The following is a 27240-nucleotide window of genomic DNA, read 5'->3' as shown; positions in this document are numbered from 1 at the left end:
GACAAGCTGTTTGAAGATGCAATATGTAGGCATTAGTGGCAGTAAGGTAGTGATTCTGATCATGACTTTTTGTTTCTACCATAAAATACATTTAGCAGCACTTTCAGGTTTATCTACATTAAGTGCACGTGAACCCGGACTGTTCTGTCAAATCAACATTTGGAACAAAGTTAGCAGAGCTGTGCCTGGGATGTAAGCCCTTCACGTAAAGCCAAGGTTGTTAGTTTAGGTATGTGATTATATTAATGCAGCTGTGTGACTTTGGGGTTGCAGCTGACTCAGGTTTGGTCACAAAACTTGTTGCAGGATAAGTTAATAGTGTCCATATTTGATGCATGTATGCCTGCAGGGTACCCGGGATGCAGCCACAATATGTATGTAGTCATGTGCTAAAAAGGTAGATGCTCAAAATTACTACCTTGAGGATTGCATTCATCTTTCATTGTTTGTGTAGGTCTGTGCTATGGCAGCAGCCAAGTTGAACACCCTCCTTCAGACCAAAGTAATTGAGAGTCAGCCTGAAGCATGCTACCTCTTGGGGAAGCTGGAAGGCATCCTGAGCAGATCAATTGAAGAGAGGACAGAAACTTACTCATTTTTGATTCCTCTTGTTCGGACATTGGTATCCAAGATCTATGAACTTCTCTTCATGAACCTGCATCTCCCTTCACTGCCTCCTACCAATGGCAGCCCATCTTTCTTTGAGGACTTTCAAGAATACTGCAGCTCTGATGAGTGGCAAGTTTATATTGACAAATATGTAAGTAGTAGATGCTTTGTGTACGATTTTCTTCCTCTTTTTAGCCAGGAAAGCAGAACAACTCAGAAATCATGTTGTGCTTTTTGTTTTGTTTTGGTGGAACCAGATTATACCAAATATGAAGCAGTATGAAGATAATTCATTCAGACATGATCATGAGCAGATGGCACTTTATTGGAAGGATTGTTACGAAGCATTTATGGTGAACATGCACAGGCGAGACCGGGAGAGAGGAGAAAGTAAGCTTAAATTTCAGGTAAGGTTTTAAGTGAGTGCAAGTTTCTCTTGGAAGGACTATCTCAGGAGTTGCCTTCTAAAAGATGGAGAAAATAAGTTCCAGGATGATCCAATTTATTGCAGTCAGGTTGATTTGTTTTAAGATTTTATAGGCAGGTGACTATATACACTTGTAGGATATGTCTTTTAATTCTGTTCTTTCTCTTTAAGAGTCTTATCTGTAAGCAGAGTTATATTAGGACAGTAGGCCTTTTTCATAGTATGGCAACCTAGAATTAAGCTCAGCGATAAGCTGCATCTTCTTTTACTCTGATGTTTTGAATTATTAAAAATTCTCCATTATGAGATGAGTCAGTGGGATTATTATTTATTTTTTTTTACCCTACTTCAATACAATGGAAACATTTAAATTTAAAACAGAGAATGGATCATATTTAATGTGTGGAAAAATTGTTTCTGAACTGACTTTTCTTTATAAGATCCAGACTCAGTTTAAGCATTAGAATTAACTGGTAATTACAGCAACTAGTTAGCCATCTCTGGTTTTCCCTTTGCCTTCTTAATAAGGGCTCTTTGTAGTAAGTCCTTTTTTTTTTTTTTTTTTTTTCAAGCCGCTAAAGGAAGAATACAATGTGAGTCACATTCTAGAATACCAGAACTTAAATCCTACCTATTATAATAGTATTTCCAATACTGACCACTTTTCTCATGGTGAAAAATTGCGTTCATATGGATTCAGCATTGATAACGCTTTCTTCACATGTTTTAAGTTGAGGTTTGGTGCCATTTCTTCCCAAACTAAGCTTTTTCAAATTTAGCATCATCTTACATTTTCAGAAGGTTTTTCCAGTTTGTTTGTTCCTTCTTAATTTCTGAGAATTCTTGCAAGCCACAAAGCATGTTTTTGAAGGTCAGAGTTATTTCAATGCTAGATTTATTGTTAATGGTCTTTCAGGAGCATTTTGTGGAACCATTCAGCAGAAAGGCTCGACAGGAAAATCTGCGGTACAACAGTATGCTGAAGCAACTCCACAGTCAACACACAGCTACTCTGAGACAGTGGAGAGCAGCCCAGCTTTATTTGCTCTCTGAACGTGGTCCTTGGTCTGAAATGTAAGAGTAAAGTTCTTAAACCAGATATGCTTAAAAGGAATTTGCTCACATGACTAGCTTACTGTTTAGTGTTGTTAGAACAGTGTCAATTTGACTTTGATTCTTGAGATGTGAAGTTAATCTTGAATGCGTCTTTTATAGTGTTTCCTGCATTTAACTATGCAAATGTGAAGTCTGAAGTGTAATGCTGAGCTGATTACCTGGATACTAGGTTTTCTTGCTAAGTGACAAATAAAAATTAATTATCTTTAAAGTGATTGCAAAAACTTTTTGAGAGATCCTATGAGATTGGTGGTTCTGTTGGAAAAGAGAATACGCTTGTTAATAAAGACTTTGAGTTTTTATGAATGAAGCTAATTTCACTTTGAAATAACATAGTTTGCGTGTCTTAGCTTTTGGGGAAGTTCTGGATAATTTTTTCTTTTCTTTAGTCTTTTAATTGTCTTTAATTGAAAGTGTAAACAGTATTTATTTTCTACTGAAATAAACTGTTTACAAAGTGTTTTAGGATGATCAGAGCTGCAATATGAAATATAAAATTAAAATGCAGTTTATTGCTTTTGTGTTTGACAATGCATGAGTGGATGACAAGTGTTTTTCTAAATTTGTACTCTTTCGTAAGCAGTTCTTACAAGTCTCTACCTTCTTTTAACTGTTTTTTATGAATGTTCTTGTTTTCCTAGGAAGCAGAATCCTGTTCACTGGAAACTTTCAAATGTGGAAAATTTTTCACGTATGAGGCTAAAACTAGTGCAGAATTACAACTTCAACTCTCATCAGGATGCTAGTGACCTGAGAGATAATTTAGGTAAAATTGTATTTGCTGTTTCACTTGGAAATCTCCAGTCTTTACTGAAGAAAGATGCACACTTCACCTTTTGTTTTTAAGAATTAGTGTATGGTAGATATTTAAATCTTAATTTTTATTTGCTCTATAGTAAAATGTGTAACATGAGTGGTGCTTTGATGTGAAACAGTGTCTCCCTACTGAGTAGAATTTATTTCCCCTTTTTCATTGAAATTTGTATTTTTTGCTGGGGGGGGGGGGCGCGGGGAGAAGGAAAAGTTAAAGAACTCCTTTGTTTTAAAATAAGCGGCCACATAGCTTTTTTGCATAGGATTATTTTTTCAAGAAAAGTGAACAGAGATCTGAGTAAGCAGACAGTATTTGCGTAAAAACTTTTAAAGCTTACAATTAAAATATATCGATATGAAGCATTTTGTTTCAGAAATGTGCCAAACAGCTCAGTTACTGGTGTAAACAGTTCTTTAAGTTAGGTGTGTTGGATATCAAGACTAAACCCCCAAAAAATAACACTCTTGTAAGCCCAAGTAAGCAAAATGCAAACACAGTGTATTTCCATGAAATCTGTGTGCTTTGACAGTGTCTGGCAGAACACTGCAAAATACTTTATTTGAAATGTCTACATCAGAATTCAGTTTAAAATTTTTGAATGTGTTTGTCTTCCCTTAATACTATGAGGATTTGACATACATTTCAGTGTAGTTCAGGGAGTATTTTTATTGTTCTGCTTGCCCCCAAAAGTATTTAAGTCTGGTTGCTTCTTACTCAGTTAAAACCAGCATTCAGTTGTAGAAGATACACTCAGTAGTTCAGCTTTCCAAAAGTATAGCAAAAATTATTCTGAGCCCAGTTGTCTATTTATGATAGGTGTGCACCAGACACAGCCCTCTAGTGAGTCTCTGCTTCTGGAGGTGGTGAAGCAGGTGAAAGTGAGTGACTTGGAAGATGATGTTCTTGAACTACCGGAAGAAGACATAGCAGCTAGTTCCAATTTGTAAGTACAGCTGGATAGAACACTGTAAATTTGTCCAGTCAAGTCCATTGTGCCTGAGACTGAAATACCAAGCCTGAAGAGCAATGCTATATGAAATGATGTCTGGTAGTCTAGTCTGAAACATTCAAGACTGCTGATGGAAGTAGCTTCATATGATTATTTATGCTGTACTTTTAATGTCATTCAAATTTGATTCTTTTCTGAACTGAACTCTTTAACAAGTACCAAGCAACTGTATAATCTGCCCAACCCTGTAACACTTAGTGGTATTTTTGTAGGGACGAGAAGGATGAGCAAAGCCAGAAAGAAAAGCTAATACTGTCTGAAGACTGTGAACTCATTACAGTAATTGATGTGATACCTGGCAGGCTGGAGATCACTACCCAGCACATCTATTTCTTTGATTGTAGCATTGAAAAAGAGGAAGGTGAGCATTATCACTATCTTTTTCTTTTCAGTGCAGTTCAGCATTCTGTTTTTAGTGGGCTGAGTTTGACCTTTTTTTTTTTTTTTTTTCTGAGCATCAAACAGATTGTGAAGAGACAAGATGTGGATCTGTACTTAAAATTGATATTCTGCTTAGTGGTCAGTGGCTGGCTGATCTGTTCAGAATCAGGAACCTGGAACTGTACTCGCTGAGCTGCTAAATTGATTCACTATTCTTAGTATTTCTTAAAATTAAGTTTGCTGACTAAGAAACTGTCATTACCTCTAATTTGCTGCCTAAATGGCACCTCCCTGTTCTCTCTGACAAATAATGTGTCACTCATATATTGATTAAAAAGTAATAGTAAGTAATGATTAAAATAGTAGTACTATGTAAACATTAATCACCTATATTAATTTAGTGAACTTTAATAGAATATACACAGTTGAGTGTGAGAGGACTGAACTGAATTGCTTGACCAATAATGGTAAAATGTTCTAAAGCAGTGTATCAAGAAGTTATCTGTTTGGTAACTCTAAACATAAAAGCTTTTATTTTGAACCCATTCAAGAAAGAAAAGGGGTTTGGTTCATGTCTTGTCAACAGAACACATTTATAATGTGTCTTTGATCAGACAGCAAAAATAAATTCTACACTCCATCAGATATTTCCTGCTGCATCTTTCAGCAGAACAATAGATGAAATTAATATTTTCTCAGCAAAACAGTTAATCAAGCCACATATAAAGTTTACTTTTTCTAGGAATAACTCTGAGGTGATTGGAAATGAAACTGCATTATGTCTCTCTATATATGTCTATAGATTACTGCATTATGAAAAGGTTTTGATATATTCCTTGTCATTAATCAAAGTGCTCTTCCTAGGGGTAGGTTTTGATTTCAAGTGGCACCTTTCTCAAATCCGAGAGATACATTTGCGTCGGTACAACCTGAGGAGGTCAGCTTTGGAGATCTTCCTTACAGATCAAACCAACTATTTCCTGAACTTCAATAAGGAGGTATGGCTTTCCCAAATCTCCATGATTTATATAATTAGCACAAGTTTCGAGTTCAAGGTTATTGATTATGTCTTATTTGAATCTTGTGTCTTTCATAGTACTGTAAGACTAGCGGCAAAAGGTTTGCTGGATATAGCCATTATGGGAAATTACACTGCAGTCTGCGAAAACCCCGATCTGGCATGTAGAAACTGCTTAGTTGTGAAAAGATGGATAAAACAATCTTCTTTTTCCTGTCTCTCTCTGTTACAATAACAACTATTCAAGTAAAATTACATTTGTAGTAATCTAAATATCCTGAAGCCCATGCATTCTTTTCAAATATTCTGAGCAAATTAATTATAAAGCAAAGGAGACTTTCTGTTTTACCACAACATTGGAAATCTCTGCTATTTCTATATTCCGTTGTTTAGGATTAGTGAACATCCCCACGGCCCTCAGAACCCAAGGATAATGTCAGTAATCCTTTTATGTGGGACTAAGATAAATCTCAGAACTTAGGTTCAGTTACATACTAGTAGGTCAGTTTATGAATAGCTCCTACAAAGTGTGTGGGGTTTTGGGTGTTTGGGTGTGGTGTGTGTTTTTTTTTGGTTTTTTTGGGTTTTTTTTAAGTAAAGCAATCTTTGCGATAGTTTTGTAGGGAGAACGTTGGTGCAATTTTACTTGAGCAGCAGCAGTATTTCCTGGAAGACTTCTGTGGCAATGATGATTTTCTGTGTAGCATCTGCAAAAAAACAACCAAACAAACCCCCCCCATAATGTATGTTGCGTTTATATCCTGTGTAACTGAAGGACATCACATCCACGCATGTCCAAATGCAGCAAGAGACAGAAGTGTTTAGAAGTGTAACTGTGTTCCATTTATTTCACGTTTTAATTAGCAGAGAAGTTGTTTACTTGTCAGCTTCAATCTCCAGAACAAATTTTTTATTAATGCTGTTTTCTAACAGGTACGAAACAAAGTATATAGTCGCATACTGTCACTGCGTTCTCCAAATATTTCTGGGACCAGATCTCCACAGGAACTTTTTAAAGCCTCAGGTTTGATGCAGGTATGAGACGTCAGCATAAATGGTCTAGAGCTTTCCTGTGCTGAAGGAGTCCTGGAAGGTCCTGGACTAATGATTTTAGTGGTTGGGGGTTTTTTTCCCTCCAGAGTTTAGATGGCAACTGCCAAGTTGTGTACTGTCAGTCTGGTCCCTGAACTTTCACATGCATAATTGTTTTGTGTTTGCAGTCAGTGAGGTAAATGGGTAGAACCAGCTTCTGTTCACATGATTATAACAAGTATTCTAACAAGAATGGAAAACACGTAGCAGTCTTGCTTCTGTTTTTAGTCCATGATCTCGGGTGCATGTTTTGGAACTTCTTTCACTACATGTGCAAATAATTTTGCCTGCTACCTGTTCATGATGGGGCTTTTGACAAAACCCTTGTGAAGATTAAGCAGGAAATATGGTCTTAAGGGAATTAGTAATGCTGATATAAAAGGCAAAATGTCTGTATTACCCTAAACATGGATAAATTTTAAATGTAGTAAATGTAATTCTATCTTCAGTCTCCTTATGCCACAGTTATTGTTTTCTCTGAGGGAGGAAGATTTACAAATTACTTGTAAAATATTGGAAATACTTTGTTATTATCTTTATCACCCTAATGATAAAAGCAACGATGTGGTACATTTCCATAGTGAAAATATCATCAGTAATGAAATGTCTCCATCACACTACAGATAGATATTGAGCCCATCTGAACACAGCTCTGTCTGTTCTTTGGTTTAAAAATATAACAGTGGAGCAAAGACACAAGGACAATGGTAGTTTACAAATTCCTGTACCATTAACCAACAGAAGAATTTACAAATTCCTGTACCATTAACCAACAGAAGAATTTACAAATTCCTGTACCATTAACCAACAGAAGAATTTACAAATTCCTGTACCATTAACCAACAGAAGAATTTACAAATTCCTGTACCATTAACCAACAGAAGAATTTACAAATTCCTGTACCATTAACCAACAGAAGAATTTACAAATTCCTGTACCATTAACCAACAGAAGAATTTACAAATTCAAGTTTTTACTTTAGAACTCTAATGGGCTTCAGAGTTCTGTTCCCTTTTTTCTTAGTACCTGTTTAGCTGCCTTGGTTTTGTTTCATTTCTGTTTTTCTTCTCCTTTTTTTTATTCTGAGACTGCTAGTTTTCTGCTGCCCTGTATTTAAAACATCCCCTGGCATCAATCAGGGACATGAAATATAGGAGCACAAAGGGAAAATAAACTTTATTTAGGAGAAATTAAGCTTGGACTTTCATACCATTCTTAGTCTCGTGCTTTTCACTTGTCAGTACTATCCTCTGGCAGATAAATACTGATAAAACATGTAATTTGCACTGGTGGTGTCTTTGATGTAGTGACTTCTGTTGTGTCACTGTCGTCTTTTTTTTTTTTTTTTTTTTTTTCCTCCTTCAGAAATGGGTGAATAGAGAAATATCCAACTTTGACTACCTTATTCAGCTGAACACAATGGCAGGACGAACTTACAATGACCTTGCTCAATATCCTGTGGTAATTAAAAAAAAAAAAGTTTTTAAATTTTTGCCAAAGGTATGTATTATTTCTATTTTGAAAGGTGAATTTTTTAATGTTTTATTTTATTTTATTTTTTTCCCTCTAGTTCCCCTGGATTTTAAGAGATTATACTTCAGAAGAACTGGACCTGAATAATCCTGCAGTGTTTAGGGATCTGTCCAAACCCATAGGGGTGGTAAATGAAAAGAATGCTAAGGCTGTGAAAGAGAAGTATGTATTTGAACACTTAGTTCTGTTTCTGTGGTTTTTCTGAGCCTCCAGGCTAATAGCACGTTTTAAAAATAATGTTGTGACAGTGAAATTTTTCAAGCTAGTTTTATAACATCACAGATGCATTTGCAAATGTTGATTTGTTGTTCTTGTTCCTGCTGCATTCAGATTAGTTAGTTTATATGGCACTGAAAGGACAAAAAATAGTGTTGTAAATTTTGAGTTGTTTCTCAGTTGTGGAGGTAAAAACCTGAAAGGCTGTAGAAACAATTTAATTGCCCAGCAGCTTGAAGAGTCATACTGTGTCCAATGTCTGCTTCAAGTTAAGGAATATGAAATCATACTGATGAGTTGAATTGCCTGTGCTGAGAGGTAGCATTGATCCTAAATCTGTGCTTCCTGCTCTTTTTTGCAGGCATAGATTATTGTCTTTGAAGTACAATACAACTCAAGAACTTCAGTAACTCCTCTGTAGGTAGTAATGACATGTACTTACACCCCCACATCAGTATAGCGATCCTTCCTTTTTTGCTAGCCTGGGGAGAGAGTGTGCTACCATACTACATTGCACTTGTCAGGCATCTTCCAAAACCAGCTTTCTTCGGAAAAGAACAACGTTGGAGCATGGAGAATTTTCTTTGACTGATTAGGCTCTATCCCTGACTGTAATGAAACTGGTTCTCTAGCAGTATGTTTAGCTGTAGTTTCTCTTGACTAGCCTTGTGACACTGAGGAAATATATCAGCCAGATGGTGGCATAGTACTTCAGAGTGTGTTTGCCAGTAGAAAAGGAAATGGGCATGAGTGTTAAATGTCTTTTCTGCATCCTGACACAGTCACACCACACTCTTTTTTTTTTTTAATTATTATTTTTTTTTCTTAAATCTTGCAGGAAACTGTCACAAGTCCCTTCAATAATAAATACTCAGCTTAGTGATGTGGGGATTTTTGTCTGTTGTATGAAGTCCTGCGAAATCAGTCCTGCTTGCACTTTATCCAGTTTCTGACACCTGATAGCAAATGCCTAGGCAGAGTATAACAAGAGCTATGCGGTGGCTTCATCCGGTGAACGCTTCTGTCTTTCAGCAGTCTTCTGCTTAGGGACTCCCTAAGTCAGAATTTGAATCGTCATGTTTAATAGAAGTCCGTGTATTTTTCTATTATAGATTACTGTGATCATTTCTTCTGAATCCTTACCTCCACTAAGTATAATCCACATGTAAATCAGCTGTAGTGCTCAGTTTTATTTATAGAGATTTATTTTTTTAGATATGAGAATTTTGAGGATCCCCTTGGGATGATTGACAAATTTCACTATGGGACACATTATTCAAATGCTGCTGGTGTCATGCATTACCTCATTCGGGTAGAACCTTTCACAACGCTTCATATCCAACTTCAAAGTGGCAGGTATGCTGTGAGCAAATAAGCAGCACCTTTCTTTTTCTTCCTTATCATTTTAATGAGGGGAATGATCAACCTAAGTTTTCTGATCCACAGATTCGACTGTGCTGACAGGCAGTTCCACTCTATTCCTGCTACCTGGCAGGCACTCATGGACAACCCCAATGATGTCAAGGAACTTATTCCAGAGTTCTTCTACTTTCCAGAGTTCCTGGAGAATCAGAACGGTAAACTGACTGCTCAGAGTATTTTCTCAGAAAACTGCTCTTGTATTATTCAGAAAAGAATTGTTGCAACCATTTGTGAATGCTGTGGAACTTTTCTTATTTAATCTTTAGTGCGCTTGTAGAAATTACTTTAATCATCATGCTGGCTTCAGACTGTTAATGAAGACACCAGTTGTGTTAAGCAGCAGCCTAAATGTTTAAAATTTAGACTGGGGTCTTAAGGATGGTTAGAAATAGCATTGGTTACGCAATGTAAAATATCAGAGGTGCTCATCCAATCTTTGAAAAAGAAGCTAGCAATAGTTAATACTGATTAAATAGTTCGCAAAATTTAATACAGATTAATTAGCATTCTTTTTACTGGGTCCATTGGGTGATAGTTTGGACATCTTTAAACATGTGAGGTCTTTCATTTGTTCAAGATAAGCAGCATATTTTCTGCATGTTACTGTTCTCTTCCAATGCAGTGTTAAATCACCTGATTTTAGAGCCACGTAAGATTTCAGTATCCCTCAGAAGGAGGGAAAAAAAAAAAGGCAAACTGTTTCACTTGTATATAATGCTGATTGAAAAGACAGCATCCTGCATTCTCATAAAAGACTTAGCCATTTTCTGGTTTACATTTACTGCACAGGGAGTTGTTTCTCTACCTATTACAAAATTTAAAAATGGATTTTTATGTTTGTGCTGCTGCTAATTTAGCCTGCTGGCTACAATCTACTAGAGATCTAAGTTAAAAAAATTGGGAACACCCAAGTCACACTTTCAAAAGTCATTTAAGTATTAAGAGTTGTTCTAATGAAAGCTGGTGGGATTTAAGACTTCTTGAAAGCCTTGATTCTACAACCATTTAAACGTATAAATAACTTCATTCTTATGAATAACTTTATTTAAATGTTTTGGTCTCTTAATGCTGGTAGAACAAAGCAAATGCAGATATATTTGTGGATAGGTATGTAAAAGGTTAATGCTACTTTTAAGATTGGGACTTACGGTTGGAATAATTTATGTGCTTTGAACAATTGTTGTCCTGTATCATTTAACATTATAAATATTCAGAGCAGAACTTAGCCTCCTATGTTGGTGGTAGGGTTATTGGAGATTCACATTGAGAATTTTTCAATATCCTTCCCTTGTGCTGAGAAAAGAATGCTTTTTAGTCTTTATTGAGAAATCCAGATATTTGAAAAATTTTGTAGTAACTTAAACTTCTCCAAATTCTTCACTAGGTTTTCACTTGGGTCAGCTTCAGATATCCAAAGAGGTGGTAAATGATGTTGTTCTCCCCAAATGGGCCCACTCCCCAGAAGACTTTATTTATAAACACAGGAAAGCTCTGGTAAGATGATGTTTGTACATGTGAAATAATGAAAAAGAAAGCGCATCTTCATGTTGTCACTGTGGCTTAAGTGTAAAATACTGGGACTACATTTGAACTAGAGTTGTGGTTGCATTTGACATTACACGTACCATCAGAACTTTCAGTTAAAAGCATTGCGTGTTGATAAAATGTTGAAAAGAGAAAAAGGGAAGAACCTGAAGATACTAATCATTTGGGAGTTTTCTGCCCTAGGAGATAAAATGCAGGATTAGGTGGTTTTAGGTGATAAGGCTTCCTCTGCTTTTTAAAGATTATGCTGTATTTTACTAGGGAACTAGCATCTTAACTTCCCTTGCATAGTTGCATTTCAATAGTCTAGATGTGCTGCTTCACTGTACAAATTTTCCCTCTTACTCAGCAGTTACTGCCCTAACCACACATGGATGCTTCTGCTCTATAACTTGTTTGTAGATGCTTTTGGTTTAGGAATTAAATCTCTTTCACAGAAAATAGTAAATACTTAAAGAAGGGAGTGGTACTCATTCTTAAAAGAGCATTTTTTCCTTTTAGGAATCTGAGTATGTTTCTGCTCATCTTCATGAATGGATAGATTTGATTTTTGGCTACAAGCAGAGGGGACCAGCTGCAGTGGAGGCACTCAATGTGTTCTATTATTGTACTTATGAAGGTACAAAGCAGTATGCTCTCCTGTCATTGTCATCGGGCTTACGGGTTTTCAGTATTAGACAGAAAACACTAGATTTGTGAGCATGTCATACAGTAGCATATGGTAAGACAGCAGAATTTTAGATGAAATGTGGCAGCATAATAATTGTAATTTGTCATCAGATAACCAGGATAATTGGTGTTTTGATCAGTAGTTGTAAACCTGAAATGTTTAATAAAGTTGGTGTTTGGTTTTTTTTTAAAGGGGGGCTGTTCCAGTTGATTGTATTTTGTTTCTAAAAGTGCTTGGGGTTTTTTGTTAGTTTATAATTTCCTCGCTTAAAATCATTTGTGGGAAGAAGTTTCTTGTGGTTTAGGAGTCAAGGCAAGTTGCTTACAAACAACAAATATTGAAGACAAATGTTACTCTGTTAATTCTGTAGCTGGATTTTGGGTGGCTTTTGTGTGCAGCTTACTCCATGCATGAATTATATTAAATTAATATAATAAGAGAAAAGCCTGCAATTCCTGCACTTACAGATACAGGTACACTTAAAATTCCATGTGCAGAGTGGAGTTTTCAGATCGTATTTAATAGGGAGTGATTGGAGGCTTTTCTGGGGTAAAGTGTGATAATGCTGCAGTTAAGTTTTGCAACGTTTATTTACTGTATCAGTTCTCAATAAGTTGTTTGGATTATGTTCTTTTTTCTTGTTCTACCCTTCACCATTCTGCTTGTGATCCAGGGGCTGTAGATTTGGATGCTTTAACAGATGAGAAGGAAAGGAAAGCTTTAGAAGGAATGATAAACAATTTTGGGCAAACTCCCTGTCAGCTGTTAAAGGTAATGCTCTTTGTTCCCTCTCAATCAGACCTCTGTGGTTAAATCCAAGTGAGTTACAAAGGACTTCTGAGAAAAAGAAAATATAATGGCTTGTAATTTTAGGAATGTTAGGTCTTTGCCATGTACATTACTGTTTGTAAAGGTTACACTGATGAAAATATAGCACACCATTTTCAAAAGAAATTAATTTACTTTCAGAAGGAAAATTAGGTGCTTAAAAGTCTGCTTTCCCATTGTTTGCCAATAAGATTCTGAGTATCTAAGGTGACTTGAACAAGTAGATAAATCTGTCTGATTTGATATTCCTTCAAATATTGTCTCTTAGGAGCCCCATCCACAAAGGCTGTCAGCAGAAGAGGTAGTGCAGAGACTCACTAAAAGTGATACCTCTACTCTGAATCTCTTCCAACACCTCACTGAGCTGAAGTCATTCTTCATAGAGGTAGATGTGTTATTTGAAATTGTTTTAAAGTCTGATCTGAAACTTCTGATGTACTTGAAACAAAAGATCACAACCTAGATGGAAATAAACTTGCTTCGTATTTAAAGAAAATATTTCAAAATGCAATGTGTATAAAATGAGCTCTGTGTTTTTAGTTAGCTTCACAGAGGTTGAATCCCATAAAATGTATCTGCTGGCTGCTTGTATAGTGGTGTTGGAGTGTTAAGTTAGCCACTACACCAAGAAAGCTAAGAACATCGCTGGTGGTATCTGAGGACCCACTGAACTTGGTAGCTAAACTTACTGATTCAGGACAGAGCCAGGGTTTCATTTTTAGTGTTTGTGACAAAGCATACCTGTGTGAACTGAGTATGTGCGTACCGGTGCCTTACAGTGCTGTACAATCTGACTGATTCCAGAGGCTTTGGGCCTTACTCTTTACAGGTTCTAGATTTGTCCTTTAGCTCTTGCATATAATCAAAGTAAAACAGTGTCCTTCCTTGTAGGGAATCAGTGATGGTGTGCCCATTGTCAAAGCTGTTGTCCCCAGGAATCAGTCACGTTCCTTTATTTCTCAGGGAAGCCCAGAGATCTTGGTGAGTTGCATGTATCAATGCTATTCTTAAACTGCTGACAGTTAAGAAGGTGTATTTTTTTTCATACAGCTTGTAGAGAAACACTGCTTAATAACTGTTCCTGTTCAAGTATGTTCTTTTAACCTGTGAATGTCAGGTATAAGATAAATATTTTGTCTCCTGAAGAGAAGCCAGTCTGATTTTGTTGAATGGCATTTAGACATGAGTGTAGTGAGGTGTATTTTATATTGCCCACTTGATCCACTACCATGGATCAATTTCTTAATGCAATGCAGCCCAGCTTTAAAATGGCAGGATTGAGTTATTAGCATTATGTTTATCATGACTTTCCAACCCATATATTAAACTATACTGTATGTGGTGTATACACACTCCAAAGGCCTGCACTGTTCCTACTGACTAATACATGTGCTGGTACTATGGCAGATGGCCAGACGATGAAAGGAGGAGTGTTTTTGTATTTACGTCTGTACCTATGGTCTGCATACTGGCTCCTGTGCAGTAATGCCTATGTTTTGCAGGAAAGAATATTCCTTTCCAATATTCCTATTTTGTCAAACTTTTTTTGACAAAAAAAGTCAAACTTTTTTGTCCTGGCTTTATGTGGTATGTGCTTATGTAATTTGGCATTTGGACATGTCTAAAATTCTTACTGTGTTTTTTTTTCTAAATATCTGATGAAAATAGCCTCGAATATTTAGATTCCTTTCTTAATTTCTCAGAAATAGAACTGTAGTACAATTTTTTTAAAAACTTCCTGTATTAATGTGTTAACTATTGACAATTGATATTTCAAAGAAGAGAAGAAGCAGCTTAAACTAAATGACTGAATTGTAATTAAATGTTTCAGAGGTGTTGGCTGATGGGGTTTTTGGTTTTTGTCTCTACATGCATCCCCCCACCTCCTCCGTAGGTCAACCCTTCTGACCGATCTAGAACATAACATGCACTGTTCTGTGAATTATGTCATCTGAGCTGGAGATTATTTTTTTTAAAGAAATATGTGGGGGCCAGAGTTTGTGAGGTTTTTTTCTTTGTGGTAAATTGTCAAGAAGCTTATGCTAGATTTTATGCAAACTCCATTTCCATCAAAGGCAAGTGAAAAATATGCCTCTGGGTTTCACCAATTTCTCTGTCAAACTTTTGCAGGTAACAGCAAGTCTGAACTGCATTATTGGAACTCATGGTTGGCTACCTTATGATAAAAATATTTCCAACTATTTTACGTTCATCAGAGATACCACGGTGACAAATCCCAAGTAAGCAGATAATGAGGAGGGGTGCAGATGAGTGCATCTACAGTAGTAAATGCTGTAATTGTTCAATAATCAGTGGGTTGTGCTGTTTTCATTGGCTGAGTGCTCACCTAAGAATGCATCTTCTGATACTCTAATCTGTAATACTGTTCTAGTCAAGAGTTATGCAAGTGACATTTCAAGGTTCTTAGAGCTACTTCTAATTTTTTTTTTCTAATTATTAATCAGAAAAACTCTTGGAATCAGAGATGGACAGTCTTCATGCATTCTTATAGTATAGTTCAGGTGTATGTGGTAGATTTCTTTTGGGTTTTATGAGGTTCCTTTTTTGTCTTCAGTGTTAAAATACTTCGTAGGGACATGATTTATCAAATTGCATAAAGACTGAAAAGATCAAAGGCGAAATCTTACTTTCACTTGCTGATAGCAATGAGAGTTTTGCCATGCATATCAGGGGCCCAGAATTTGACATTTTTTTTTTTTTTTTTTTTATGTAGCCTATTCTGTAGATGAAATTTTTTATTAATTTTTAAGGCTATAGGAAATGCAAAATACATTGATTTGAACTAATGTTACTCTTAACGGCTCATAATTTGCCTATAGAACACAACGCAACATGAGTGGTCCTTTTGCACCGGGACTGGAGATAACCTCTAAGTTGTTTGCAGTATCCCATGATGCAAAACTGCTCTTTAGTGGAGGACACTGGGACAACAGTATCAGAGTGACATCTCTTACAAAAGGCAAGCTGATTGGACAGCACATCAGACACATGGGTTAGTAACTCTTTACATTGTGAAATGAAAGGGTTTATGTATTGCACCTTAGTGTTTGGTCTTTTTGTAGTCAGTTCACTTGGGCAGACAAGCACAGCTGTTATAAAGGAATGGCAGCGTAAGAACAGAATACTGGAACTGTGATTACATGTAAATACTTGAGCATGTCTCTTTAGTCATTGCAGTGCTGATTTAATGTAGTTTCAATGTAAGGCTTGACTGCTGTTCTTAGGTAGCAAGGCCGATTAAGTCAGGTTGGTGCACTTGGGTGTACAATGACTTCGTCGTTTAATACAGTCTCATCAGCCCTTATCACAGTGGAACATGCATGCTGACTGCAAGTCAGGATACATTGCTGGCATACTGCATGAACATTGTCACTCTGTGGAAATGAGTCTTAAATATCTATGTGATAACTTCCTGTTTTCTTTCCTTTATCTAGATATTGTGACCTGCTTGGCAATAGACTACTGTGGAATTCATTTAATTTCAGGGTCCAGAGATACAACCTGTATGATATGGCAAGTAGTTCAGCAGGTGGGTTATTTAGGCATACTCTGAGAAGCAGTTTCTGAATGCTTTTCTTTTTGTGCTTCTCTGTTTTGCTATGATGGCTTACTGATTTCCTTTATTTCAGGTTTGCAGGGAGGATAGTCCTCTCAAGTTGATTAGCTTAGTAATTTTGTTACTACTTCTGTATTTGAAACATTCACAGTACACATTAGTTACTATATAGCTGAAGTACAGTGTTTTAGAGGCACTCCTATAAAATTTTATAGATTGTTTTCAGGATAGGCTAACATTATCCCCCGTTGTACAGGTGGAAGAATGGAAGAAGAGCAACACTGCTTCAAACTGTTGGAATTAGTCAGGACTGTGTTTATCGTTGAGGATTTTTACATACCTCTGCTAATGTTCACTCCAGTAGTTGCATTTTAGCATTGTGTTTCCTCTCTGGGGAGTACTGATGACTACGCTAGGAATTAGCAAAAGACAACGCTAGTCTGTTACCTGGATTTAAGTGGCATGTTAGAATTCTTTAATATTGGTCTTGTGCTTTCACACAATGAAAGTGTTTGTGTGATGCATGTGTGTACTTATATTCAAAATGTGAGGCCATTTGCATTTTATGCATTTTAAATGTTCATTTCTGATTGCTGCATTACATATATACAAGTAGGATTAACTGCAAGGGGGAGCTGTTATGTTACGGACAGAACATTTGGTCAGGTCACCTTGTTCTTATCATTGAACTGAAGTCAGCAGGTTAAACTAGTACGGTAGTGGGTAACTGCTTGTCTTTTTGTGGAAGCTATCTTTATGGTGGCAGTACTTATAATTCTTTCAACAAGTACTTTGTACCAATTGTGCATGGTCAACAAGGTGAGACTAGTGCTCACAATAGTGGGTTTTTTTGTCTGAAATAAGGATAAATGTTGGATATCTTTTAGTTATATTTATCTTTCTAGTGTGAGTTAAGTAAGTTATACTCTGGAGGTTTATCTTTGGAATTGTTTTTTCTTAAGATTTTTAATGTTTTTTTTTGGTATTTTTTTATTTAATGGATATATAAATGATTTATGTATTGTAAATTCTTCTGAGAGTTTTATTTTGGTCTTTACAAAGTGGCAGCAATGGACTGCACACTGTCATTTCTGTTCTACTAGTCTGCTCTGCATTGTCACCTTCTTTCCCAGCTCTGTATTTTGACACTTATTCTGCATTTCTGCATGCATCAGGCTTTCAGGGCTTGGTTGGCAGTCAAATTGCTGTCACAGAAATGAGAATAAATGGTTCTCTACAGAACTATTTACTGTACCTTCTCTCTAAGCACAGATCTTGCCTTATAACTGGTTTAAGAATAGGTCTGTATATGCTGACAGTACACTCACTGGAACAAAAGTACTAAATAATTTTGACGCCCTGCAGTCATGTGGGAGAATGACTTTTTAATGAGCATCATTGCAAGATTTCCTTTGCATATCATACTACTGATAGTCACCGAGGAGGATTGTTTCCTTACTTTTCCTTAGAAAATGGAAGAGTTGCTGTAATTTTAAGCAAAATACCTTTCAGCTTTTCTTAACTCAGCTGTGAAGATAGTGCGTAATTCCAGGGTAAACTGCAAGAACTGAACAAGACCAGATACACAGCTGAAGTGGGTGGATGGGTGGGTGAAGAACTGCTGTTAGGACTGTCTACTGTGGTCCTTGCACACCTGGACATCTGAAGGGATAGAAACAAGTCAGCTAAGTAACTCTGTCTTTCATATCCATATAGTAAATGTGTGTGTTAATTCTTGTGATTTCAGTAAATAGGGCTGCTGACATAAAAGGCAATAAATTAAAATTGGAATGGGTGAGTTATGCCTTTGGTTTTGGCCTATGCCAAATATACATCTCGCACAAGTCGTACTGAAGATACCAGAAATTTATTTTTTGTTTGTCCTTCAGCTGCAAGAGAATGTGTCATTGCACTTTTTGTTACTCTCAGGGAGGAGTGCCGGTAGGCCTGGCACCTAAGCCATTACAGATCCTTTATGGGCATACTGATGAAGTTTCGAGTGTTGGCATCAGCACTGAACTGGATATGGCAGTGTCAGGATCCAGGGTAAGCATCCTCATACTTCTAATTTCTTTGCCTTTTCTCTACTCGAACCATAGAGCATGTTTGAAGTTGAAGAATAATACAAAAAATGTGACTTTCATAATTTTTTTTTCTTCAGCCTTGCACATAGACGATATGTAGCATCTCTCTGGCTGCCTGCTTCAATCAGGCTGTTGCAAACTGCTCTGCACAGCGTAGGGCTCATATACCATGTTGTGTTATTCTCCACAGATGAGCTTTAACGTGTGCGGACTTACGTGAAGATCTTAAGCTTCTCATGGAAACAATTCTGTGATAATTTCTTCCTTGCTTCCTTACCCTTGAATGTTCTGTGCAGCTTCCTCATGCTCTGCCTTACTGTACTACGCTGGCAGGCTGCTGAACTCTTGACTCTGTACTGCACATAATGCTTAATCATAAATGTGACCTATGGAATAGCTGATTTGCTGCCTATCCTTCCCCTCTTGCCTTGTTTGCATTTGTCTTTTCATGTGCCTATATTATATGGCCTTGAGAGGAAGGCTTCTTTGTGTAGTGTTCCTAATGCTCAGGAGTCTTGATCTCCAGTGAAGGATTTAAGTGCTTTCAAAATATTCCCTGTGTATTTAAATACTTTCTGTGTGTTGCGGTTAACTTTCCTGCTGAGTAACCAACTTACCCAAAATCTGGTCGCTGCAGGATGGAACTGTTATTGTTCGCACTATTCGGAAAGGTCAGTACGTGAGGACTCTGCGGCCACCTTGTGAGAGTTCTCTCCTGCTGACTGTTCCCAATCTGGCTGTGTCCTGGGAAGGCCATATAGTTGTCCACACCAGCATTGAAGGAAAGACTACTCTTAAGGTAGTTATGTTTATGGAATACCTCTGTTTCTTTCCCTGAAGACTATAATCATAAACATACCTAACTTTATCTTTCTTTCCCAAAATAATGAGGCTTCTTGAGCATGCCATGTCTGTTTCCTTTTTTTTGTTGTTGTTGCTAGCCAATTTGAATGAAATTTGATTAAAAGATAAATCACAGGCATACTGTACTCCTGTGAGTTTCGTGAAAATCTCCAAACACCTGCAAAGAAGATGCCCAAGCATGCACTAATGAATCTTCCTGGGACAGCTGCTTTGAAATGGAAGACTAGGGGAAGCAGCTTCCACTGTGCACAGAAACAGAGGCTTACAAGGGGAGCAGTAACTTCTGGGTGCAAGATGCCCAGTGACTACACTGGTGTTTCTTAGTTTTGGATTGGGGAGATAGCTATGAATTTCACAGTCTGGCTTACTCTGTCTATTGAGTAGCTGTGTGGTTGCTTTAATAAGGGTAGAGCTGTAACGATTCCTGTGAGCATGGGAAATTTCTTGGAAGACAAATTTATCAGATGTAGGCATGCTAGCTGCATTGGGAAAATGGGGAGAGAAGAGCCCGATGTATTGTTAGACTGGAATAACTTAAGATGCTTGTGTTAGCTGCATCTTTAATCCGTGAAGAATTCATTGCCTTGTCCAGAAAATGCTTCTAGATCTAGCTCTGTGGAAATACAGCTATTTTCTTCTGCTTTTCAATTTGGGGTGGGGGAGAGGGGGGGTGGCAGCAGGCCTGAAGGTGAGACTTCTCTCTTCCTTTCTTCTTCCTTAACAAAAACCCTTATAAAATAAGGACCTATCCATTAAATCCATGGATGTTTCCATAAAACTTGGAATTTATTAGATGGATAGGTAAGATGTTACCATGTTAGATCAAAGGGTGATGAGGAATAACTTCAGACCTTTCCGTACAAGACATGGTGTATATACACATTGCATATAGGCTTGGTAGTCTTGTGTCATTCAGCAAGGAAATTGTTGTCAGCAATATTATCTGTGGTTTGTTGCTGAAGTTAGCTCCTAATAGTGAGCTAAAGATACAAATAATACACCTTTAATCCATACAGACCTCTGTGACAGATTTTCTCTTTTATCTACTCAGGATAAGAATGCATTACATCTCTATTCTGTCAATGGAAAATATCTGGGTTCTGAGACTCTGAAGGAGGAAGTGTCAGATATGTGTGTGACTGGCGAGTATATCGTCATGGGCAGCTTACAGGGATTTCTTTCCATACGAGATCTCTACAGGTAATGTACAACTGACAGCAGTTTATTATTGAGATGCAGATACAAAGGCTTATTGAGAAATGGCTGTGTAATGTGGACTTTGCTTGGAGCTGTAGGTGGTAGCCATTACTTTTTTCTGTGTTCCTGAAAAAACTTGTTTTATGGGGGGAACTCTTTTAGGGAGACAAGAAAAACAGAGGTAGTACCAGACCCCTTTCTTCCCCAGCATTCATCCCAATTATACACCTAAAACTGACAGAATTTAGGAAGAGCTGCGCCTGATATCTGCAAGCTGGAATTGTCCCTATGTCTTATTAGTCACTTGGAGCTCAGCAACTGCAGGATCAAGTCTCAAGTAGTTCTGCACAGAGTTTTAAACTCCATTTACTGCTATGCTCCATAGAACTCCACTGCTTCTCAGAATGGGAGTGGTCTTTGTCACTTAGGCAGTTGCAGGATTCATGTTACTGTTCTTCAGTGAAAAAGTCATAACTTACTGATTTATGCATCCATGCCTTTTCTGGTTATTTGGGCTCTATTCTGGGATATGATTAGATCATTCCTTGTGGGTTTACAGTAATTGAAATTGCAGACTGTGTGCTTGGGAAACTGTGTTCTGTAGTCCATCCTGTGGAGAGCAGTTTCAACTGCAGTATGGTTCTTTGCAGTATATGCAAACAAATACATGATACGCTTTCTCTGTGTGGTTTTTGTTCGTTTCAGCCTGAGTCTGAGCATCTCCCCCTTAGCCATGCGACTACCAATTCATTGCATTTCTGTCACCAAAGAGTATAGCCACATCCTTGTTGGCTTGGAGGACGGCAAGTTGATTATCGTTGGTGTTGGCAAGCCAGCAGAGGTAAAACCCACCATCAAGAACTTTTTCTACCGAACAGTGGGAAGTTCACTTATTTCTGCTTTCCAGTTGAGCAAGAGGTCTCCTCTATGGCAGGGTAAATTTAAGAGCAAGTTTCAGTTTTCAGTGGGAAAGAAATAACTTTTGAGACTGGTCTACTGAAATTTCTCATTAAGAATGAAAGGTTTATAGGGATCACAGATGGGAAGCTCAGCTGGACTAACTTCCAGACTTTATCGCTGGCATCTGAATAAGCAAAGTCATAGTAGCTACCCTTTTCTGAATATGATAGTGTTGTCAGCCACTTCTTGATGAAATAATTTTCCAGAAGACAATTGGAAACAACAGAGAGAAAGCTGCTTTATTTTTTATGGCTTGACAGATATTTTTTAATATGCATTGACTGGCATAGGAGGAAAAAGACTTCTTTTTGTTAAGAGTCTCTAATTGCCATGCACAAAGAATCACTTGTGAAGGTTCCTGATATGCTCTGTGCTCCATATGGTGAACATAAACTTGTTGGTACTGCATATGCAATAGCAAATACAGAGCATCCATCTGCCAAATAGCCCAATTTTTCTTGTGCAAAACATAAGTTTTGCTTTAAGTACTTCTTGTCTTGACTTTCAAAGTACTTGAGTTAGCTTAAATCTGCTTTTCTTTATAACCCAATCTCTGTTGTGCTGCAGTGTATTTATTTGAAAATGTGATTATCACTTTTGCATGACCTTTAGTACATGCCAGAAAAGTGTGTCTTAATTTAAGTTTATATTTTAATTGTGAAAACAGAGCGACTTTATTTGCCAGTATTTTAAAATGTTTTAGCTAGAAGATACGTAGTTTAATATTTGAAACAGGCTGCACACAATGGTAGTCTGGTTTTCCTTGCAGTGGGTGGGGAGAGGTTTCCACTGGCTTCCAATTGGACAACTTTTTCCTACTGTAGAATTGACAAAGAGCTGCTTATGATGTGGTTAAACATATGTTTGTAACAGCAATTTTAAAGTCACTGTAATTTCTAAGCTTCCTATTCCATACAAAAGATCTTTTGTAGGCTGAAATTTATGTATCTCATTAGAGTGAAGGCTTTTTGTTTTGGGTTTTTTTCATTGCTTAATCACATCTATTTTTCTAACTATGGAGAAAGTATTGTTTCAAAGACTGAATTCCTTTTATGAATGTGGAGGCTTTCCAATAACTCTTTTTCCAGCATTTTCTGTTTATAATTCAGATGATCTGCAAGCTTAATATCCATGTAAATAGATCTTTTTTTAAAAAAAACACAGACATATAAGGAACAATGTTATGTCCCAGATTTTCTAGTTTTCTATAATGGTATCAATCAATATATTTGAAAAGTGTGTGTACGTGGGGTATTTATTTGTTGGTTGATTTATTTGTAGCCTGGAAGGAATACATTAATTACTAGAATTTTATCCTTATACAGAAGACTGTGTTGTAGTTCTGGCTTTCGGTGGTGATACTGATCCTTAGGATAAAGGGAGAGACTGACCTTTAATGTGCACAAAGTGAAATGCTGCTTGGTGTTAAGATTGGCCTCTAGTGTTTCTGCATTAATAGTATCCAGTATGAAGTATAATAAATGTTTTGGTATTTTTAACAATTTACTTAGCTGTTTAGGATGTTGCAAAAGTCTTAGGGATTATCACCTGTTAGTGTTAATCCCAGTCAGCACTGTGCCTTTTCTAGAACACTGCTGCTGCCATGATACAGTTCTTAAGATTGCTTAATTTGTAGTACTAACTGCTGGGAACTGTTCTCAAACTTGTGCTGTTAAGGCATGTATCATATTTGTTAAACTGCAAGGGATTTCATAACCTAATCAGCTGCCAGGCTGATCACTACTGGCCAATCATAAACCTTGTACTTAGGAGTAAATTAAAAGTTTCTGAAAAATTGTTGTCAGATTGCAAACCTACCAGATGCTGGATTTAATGTGGCCTCTGGTTGCTTGTTATCTGTCTTTACTTATGGAACATTCAGTATGAATTACTTGTGGTTTAAATTTTATTCTGAGCACTTTACCCAGGATCTTTGGAAGACTGTATAAATTTGACATCAGGAGAAGATAAACTTTTTCTTTTTCTTTCATTCTGCCATCACTGCCCTCCTGCATTTTGGTTATCTTTTCCTATTCGCTTCTAACAATTTCTGTTTGAAATCTCTGAAATAAAATGTCCTTTCTTCTAATTTGGTTCTTTTTTGCTTGACATTCACCTCTCTTTTTTCCTTCCTATCAGAATAGAAATCTAAACACTGTTTCTAAGCCATTTGAAGTAGGTTAAGTATTAAGTACGTATTACTTGGCAATATCCCTTTAGCTGTTCAAAATCAGGGAAGGCTGTGATTAGTGTTTGTTGTTTTTTGTCAGTCCCAAGAATCATCCCCAAGTGTAATTTTGGTTTAATTTCAAATATTTTTTGTTGTTATGATTTTGTTTATGCAGTGCATTGTAGTGTCTGCATTTCACCAGAATCAGTGTCTGAATTCCTTTTTAATTTATCCACCTTATCCCTTCCCCCTCCTTTTGTTTCTCTGAATTACTTTTAAACAGATGCGCTCAGGTCAGCTTTCCCGAAAGCTGTGGGGATCAAGCAAACGGCTCAGCCAGATTTCATCAGGAGAGACTGAATATAACACTCAAGATTCCAAGTGATTGCTGCTTCTACCTTCTCTCATGGATTCCAGAAACATGTTTAATTTTTTGGTCACTTTAAATGTATATCTCAACTTTCAGGGGCTTGATTCTTAAGTCTGTTAACAATGAACCTATAGTAGAGGTATAGTAATAAGCATGTGTACTCATGCAAGTTAGCTGGCTTGCATATTTTTTCTTAACTGTGTTGGATTGGTCACAGCAGAATCCCTGTCTAAATAGCTGCTAAAACTGTGTTTCAGAAAAGAAGGAAAGAAAAAAAAAATGAAAACCAAACAACACCGCCCCTCTTCCCAAACCTCCAAATGCAAGTTTGCTAATTGAATTTCAGATAAGTAGCGTTTGATTTGAAGGTGAATAGGGCTTGATGCTCCTTGATCACGAAGAAGATATTTGGCTTTCCTTTGGTAGCACTGTAATTCCCCAGCAGTAAATTAAAATTCTGGCAGTTCCAGTGGTTGAATTCAAAACTGGGATAGCTGACAGTTATGACCTTTTAAATATGGGGGGTTTAGCCCAATGAACAATTTCTTGCAATTTATTCCTGTAAATGGCTATTGCTATCTTCTTTTGCATAGTTCCAGCTTCAGGCTGCTCTGCAAGGAACATCTGTGTTGCACTACTTGATTATCAGAAATTATTTAAAGTACAGACATGAATAACTTCAGAGAAGTTAAAGGTGGTGAAGGAGCTGAAGGAGGTAGGAAATACTTGCTGCTGAAAATTATTTAAATGGTTAAACTAAACTAAGGCACACCAAGAAATTCTGTAATATATTTAATATCTTGAAGAGAAAGAGAGGAAGAATCAATATCTATATTGGTCAAAGATCAGTGTGTTTCTTTAGTCAGGTAACTCCTGTAAACAAAAGATAAATTTCCACTGCAAAATGATTTAAACCAACATCGCAGCACAATTTAATTAAATAGTACCTGTTTGATTCTTGCTTGGTGTTCACCAAACCCGTTGTTAGCCACGTGGTTTTTTTTTTCTGTAAAAACAATCAGGGAAACAGATCATGTATCCATTTTCAAGGTGTGTTTAAGACCTGGGAAAAGAAAATACCAGATCCTTACATGCCCTATATCCAACAAAGCAGTTTTGGTTTGTATGCTATATTTTGGAGAAGCCATCACTGAATTTCTTTGGTTTAGCAATACGTGATGATAGAAGGGTGTGTGTGTTCCTATCGTTCTGACATTTTTATTTTATTGTTTAAATTATAAACCCCATACTGTTAGAAAAGCCTGGTGCCGTGGGAAAAATAAGAATTTTTGGATCAGCGTGTGGAGGTATGTGTGCATGTGTATATATGTGTGTATGTTTGTGTATATATGTGTATATACATGTACGTATGTCTATTAAAAGGAGAAAATACCGTGGGGTAAGGGGAGTATAGATATAAAGCAGAGCCGTAAGTGATTGTTAGCTAGTACGTTCCCTTTTGGCTACCCCTTTCTTCCCTCTACCATCACTTTTCTTGTTATTTTTATTTATTGAAATGAATGTGTGTTGCATCTCCTATAATTGTTATCAGATATTCCCTGTGGCTGGGGAGCTGTTGAACTACCTGAGGAAATCTATAATGTATAATCTTTTCATTAACTTTTAGCACAATATTTATTAACATTGTAGAAATAGTAATACCTCTTTACCCTGCAAAAGGATAATCTTTAAAAGTTCTGTTAAGTCTCATTAAAACTGTTTTCTCCTCCTCAGTCTTTACTGGAAACAAAAATCCCTTTTAATGACTGATCAGTGTGCTGTGTAAAGAAAGTTGCATTGCTTTTTCTTAACTTTTGTAAGCTAAATAATCAGATTAGTGAACAAGTGCAAGTGGATCTATGCATAGCTGCAATATTCTGACTAATCACTGTGATAGACTGGATTGTCTGGAAAGTTAGAAGAAAGTAAGAATTACTTCCCTTAGTCACTTGCCAAGAGAGCATTAAATTTTCAGAAGTAGAGCAGTGTGGGTTTTTTCAGACTCCATGTATGTAAAAAAACCCAAACAACTGAACAAAAACAACGAACCAAAACAAACCACCAAAAATAACCTGAAACCCAAACACATCCCTTATTTTCAAATAAGCTATAGAGAAGTGAAAAATACTATTTTAAATCGATTACCTATCTAGTAAGAACACTAAGGATAGTACTAAGTATGCATATGAGAATGTGAAGTGTGCTTGTCCGTTATGGTTTTGTGAAGAAGGGATTTTGGAGGAGCTCTTTTGAGAGTGGTTTAGAAAAAATTCAGTTCAGAATATGAGATCTTTCTGTGTCATGGGAAGTTGAAAAAAAGAGCTCATTGGGGCATTGAGTTGATGTTTTTTATCAGTATGCATAGGTGTTGTGTTTAAATGCATATGTGAGGTTAAGTGTTTACTTGCAGGGGAAGGGGGCAGGGAATGATGATGTTTTGGCTAGCAGAATCAAGTGGAGAAATTAGGAGAACAGGTCTTTTGTAATGTTTGTTGAGAGCACAGCTTCCTTTTTGTTACTTGCACAGACAAGGTTTGCATAAGGTCGCAAACATCCTACTGGGGGTTACATATGTTTATACAGTACTCATATTTATCTTTTTGGTAGTTTAATATTAAAGAATACTGAACTCACTGTGTCAGTGTAAGTAAAATACAATGCCATTGCAATAATTGGGGATGAAAGAGTTTATGGTGAAGAGCTTTGATATTAGAATACCACCATTTCAGTGCATCACAAGCACTGGGTGATCCTCACAAGTATCTGGGACAGCTTTAGATGTGGACAGTTCTTGGGTTCTCAAACTCGAGGCTAGTTTGTGCTCAGCACAAGGCAGCAGCAGCAGCAGAATGAGGGAGGGACAGGTGAGCTCTGAGCTGCTTCTGCTCTACGCCGAATGGCAACATCCATTGCCTTTTGATCTTGTATTTGGTTCTTGAGGATAGGCGGTATATACCATCACACGCTTAGCGTTCTTCCTTCTTGGAAAGACCTTGGAAAGGAGGTTTGAAGGTCTGCACTTCACCTTTATCTAAAATCACCTTTAAAAGATACAGGTCATACATGTGAGCGTTAGCTGGTATGTTGTTTCCTTTGGCTTTAACTGATTTGTGCAAGTCTTTTTTAAAAGTAGAAAATAACTTTTCTGATCAGCTGTTCAGGCTGGTTGAATTGCAGTCTCTTATGCAGTGCACTGTGAATTAGTGAATTGACTTTCATATTTTTTTTTATTTCCTCAAGTGAATAAAGTTTAGGATCACATGTTGTTTTTCACGTAGTATTGGTGAAGTAAGATTCCTCTTTGGTTTTGAACTAAGATTTATTTAAGTGTAAAAAGT

At 36.9% G+C, this 27240-nt stretch overlaps 1 protein-coding gene across 7 annotated transcripts in view; it reads left to right on the top strand.

Annotated features, from left to right (window-relative positions):
- Positions 1-24307, top strand: part of NBEAL1 (neurobeachin like 1) — an 83112-nt gene extending 58805 nt beyond the window's left edge. For 5 of the 7 annotated variants that reach the window (XM_080400237.1, XM_080400235.1, XM_080400236.1 and 2 more), the window contains 25 exons: positions 455-760; positions 867-1016; positions 1953-2110; positions 2794-2918; positions 3783-3909; positions 4188-4336; positions 5221-5354; positions 6308-6409; positions 7832-7927; positions 8037-8161; positions 9431-9571; positions 9662-9792; positions 11022-11131; positions 11684-11801; positions 12526-12623; positions 12949-13065; positions 13572-13661; positions 14811-14920; positions 15521-15693; positions 16136-16230; positions 18187-18303; positions 18979-19140; positions 20257-20405; positions 21108-21243; positions 23816-24307. In XM_080400237.1, coding sequence (XP_080256363.1) covers positions 455-760; positions 867-1016; positions 1953-2110; positions 2794-2918; positions 3783-3909; positions 4188-4336; positions 5221-5354; positions 6308-6409; positions 7832-7927; positions 8037-8161; positions 9431-9571; positions 9662-9792; positions 11022-11131; positions 11684-11801; positions 12526-12623; positions 12949-13065; positions 13572-13661; positions 14811-14920; positions 15521-15693; positions 16136-16230; positions 18187-18303; positions 18979-19140; positions 20257-20405; positions 21108-21243; positions 23816-23917 — 3321 coding nt within the window. In that variant the 3' untranslated portion in view covers positions 23918-24307. The other 2 variants (XM_080400233.1, XR_013930167.1) reach the window with 2 other exon arrangements.
- Positions 24308-27240: the final 2933 nt, after the last annotated feature.

This window comes from Falco punctatus (assembly GCF_963210335.1).
Source record: "Falco punctatus genome assembly, chromosome: 8".
Classification (NCBI taxonomy): Eukaryota; Metazoa; Chordata; class Aves; order Falconiformes; family Falconidae; genus Falco; species Falco punctatus.
The sequence above is the reverse complement of the archived record's forward strand: the minus strand, read 5'-3'. Positions and strand labels throughout refer to the sequence as shown.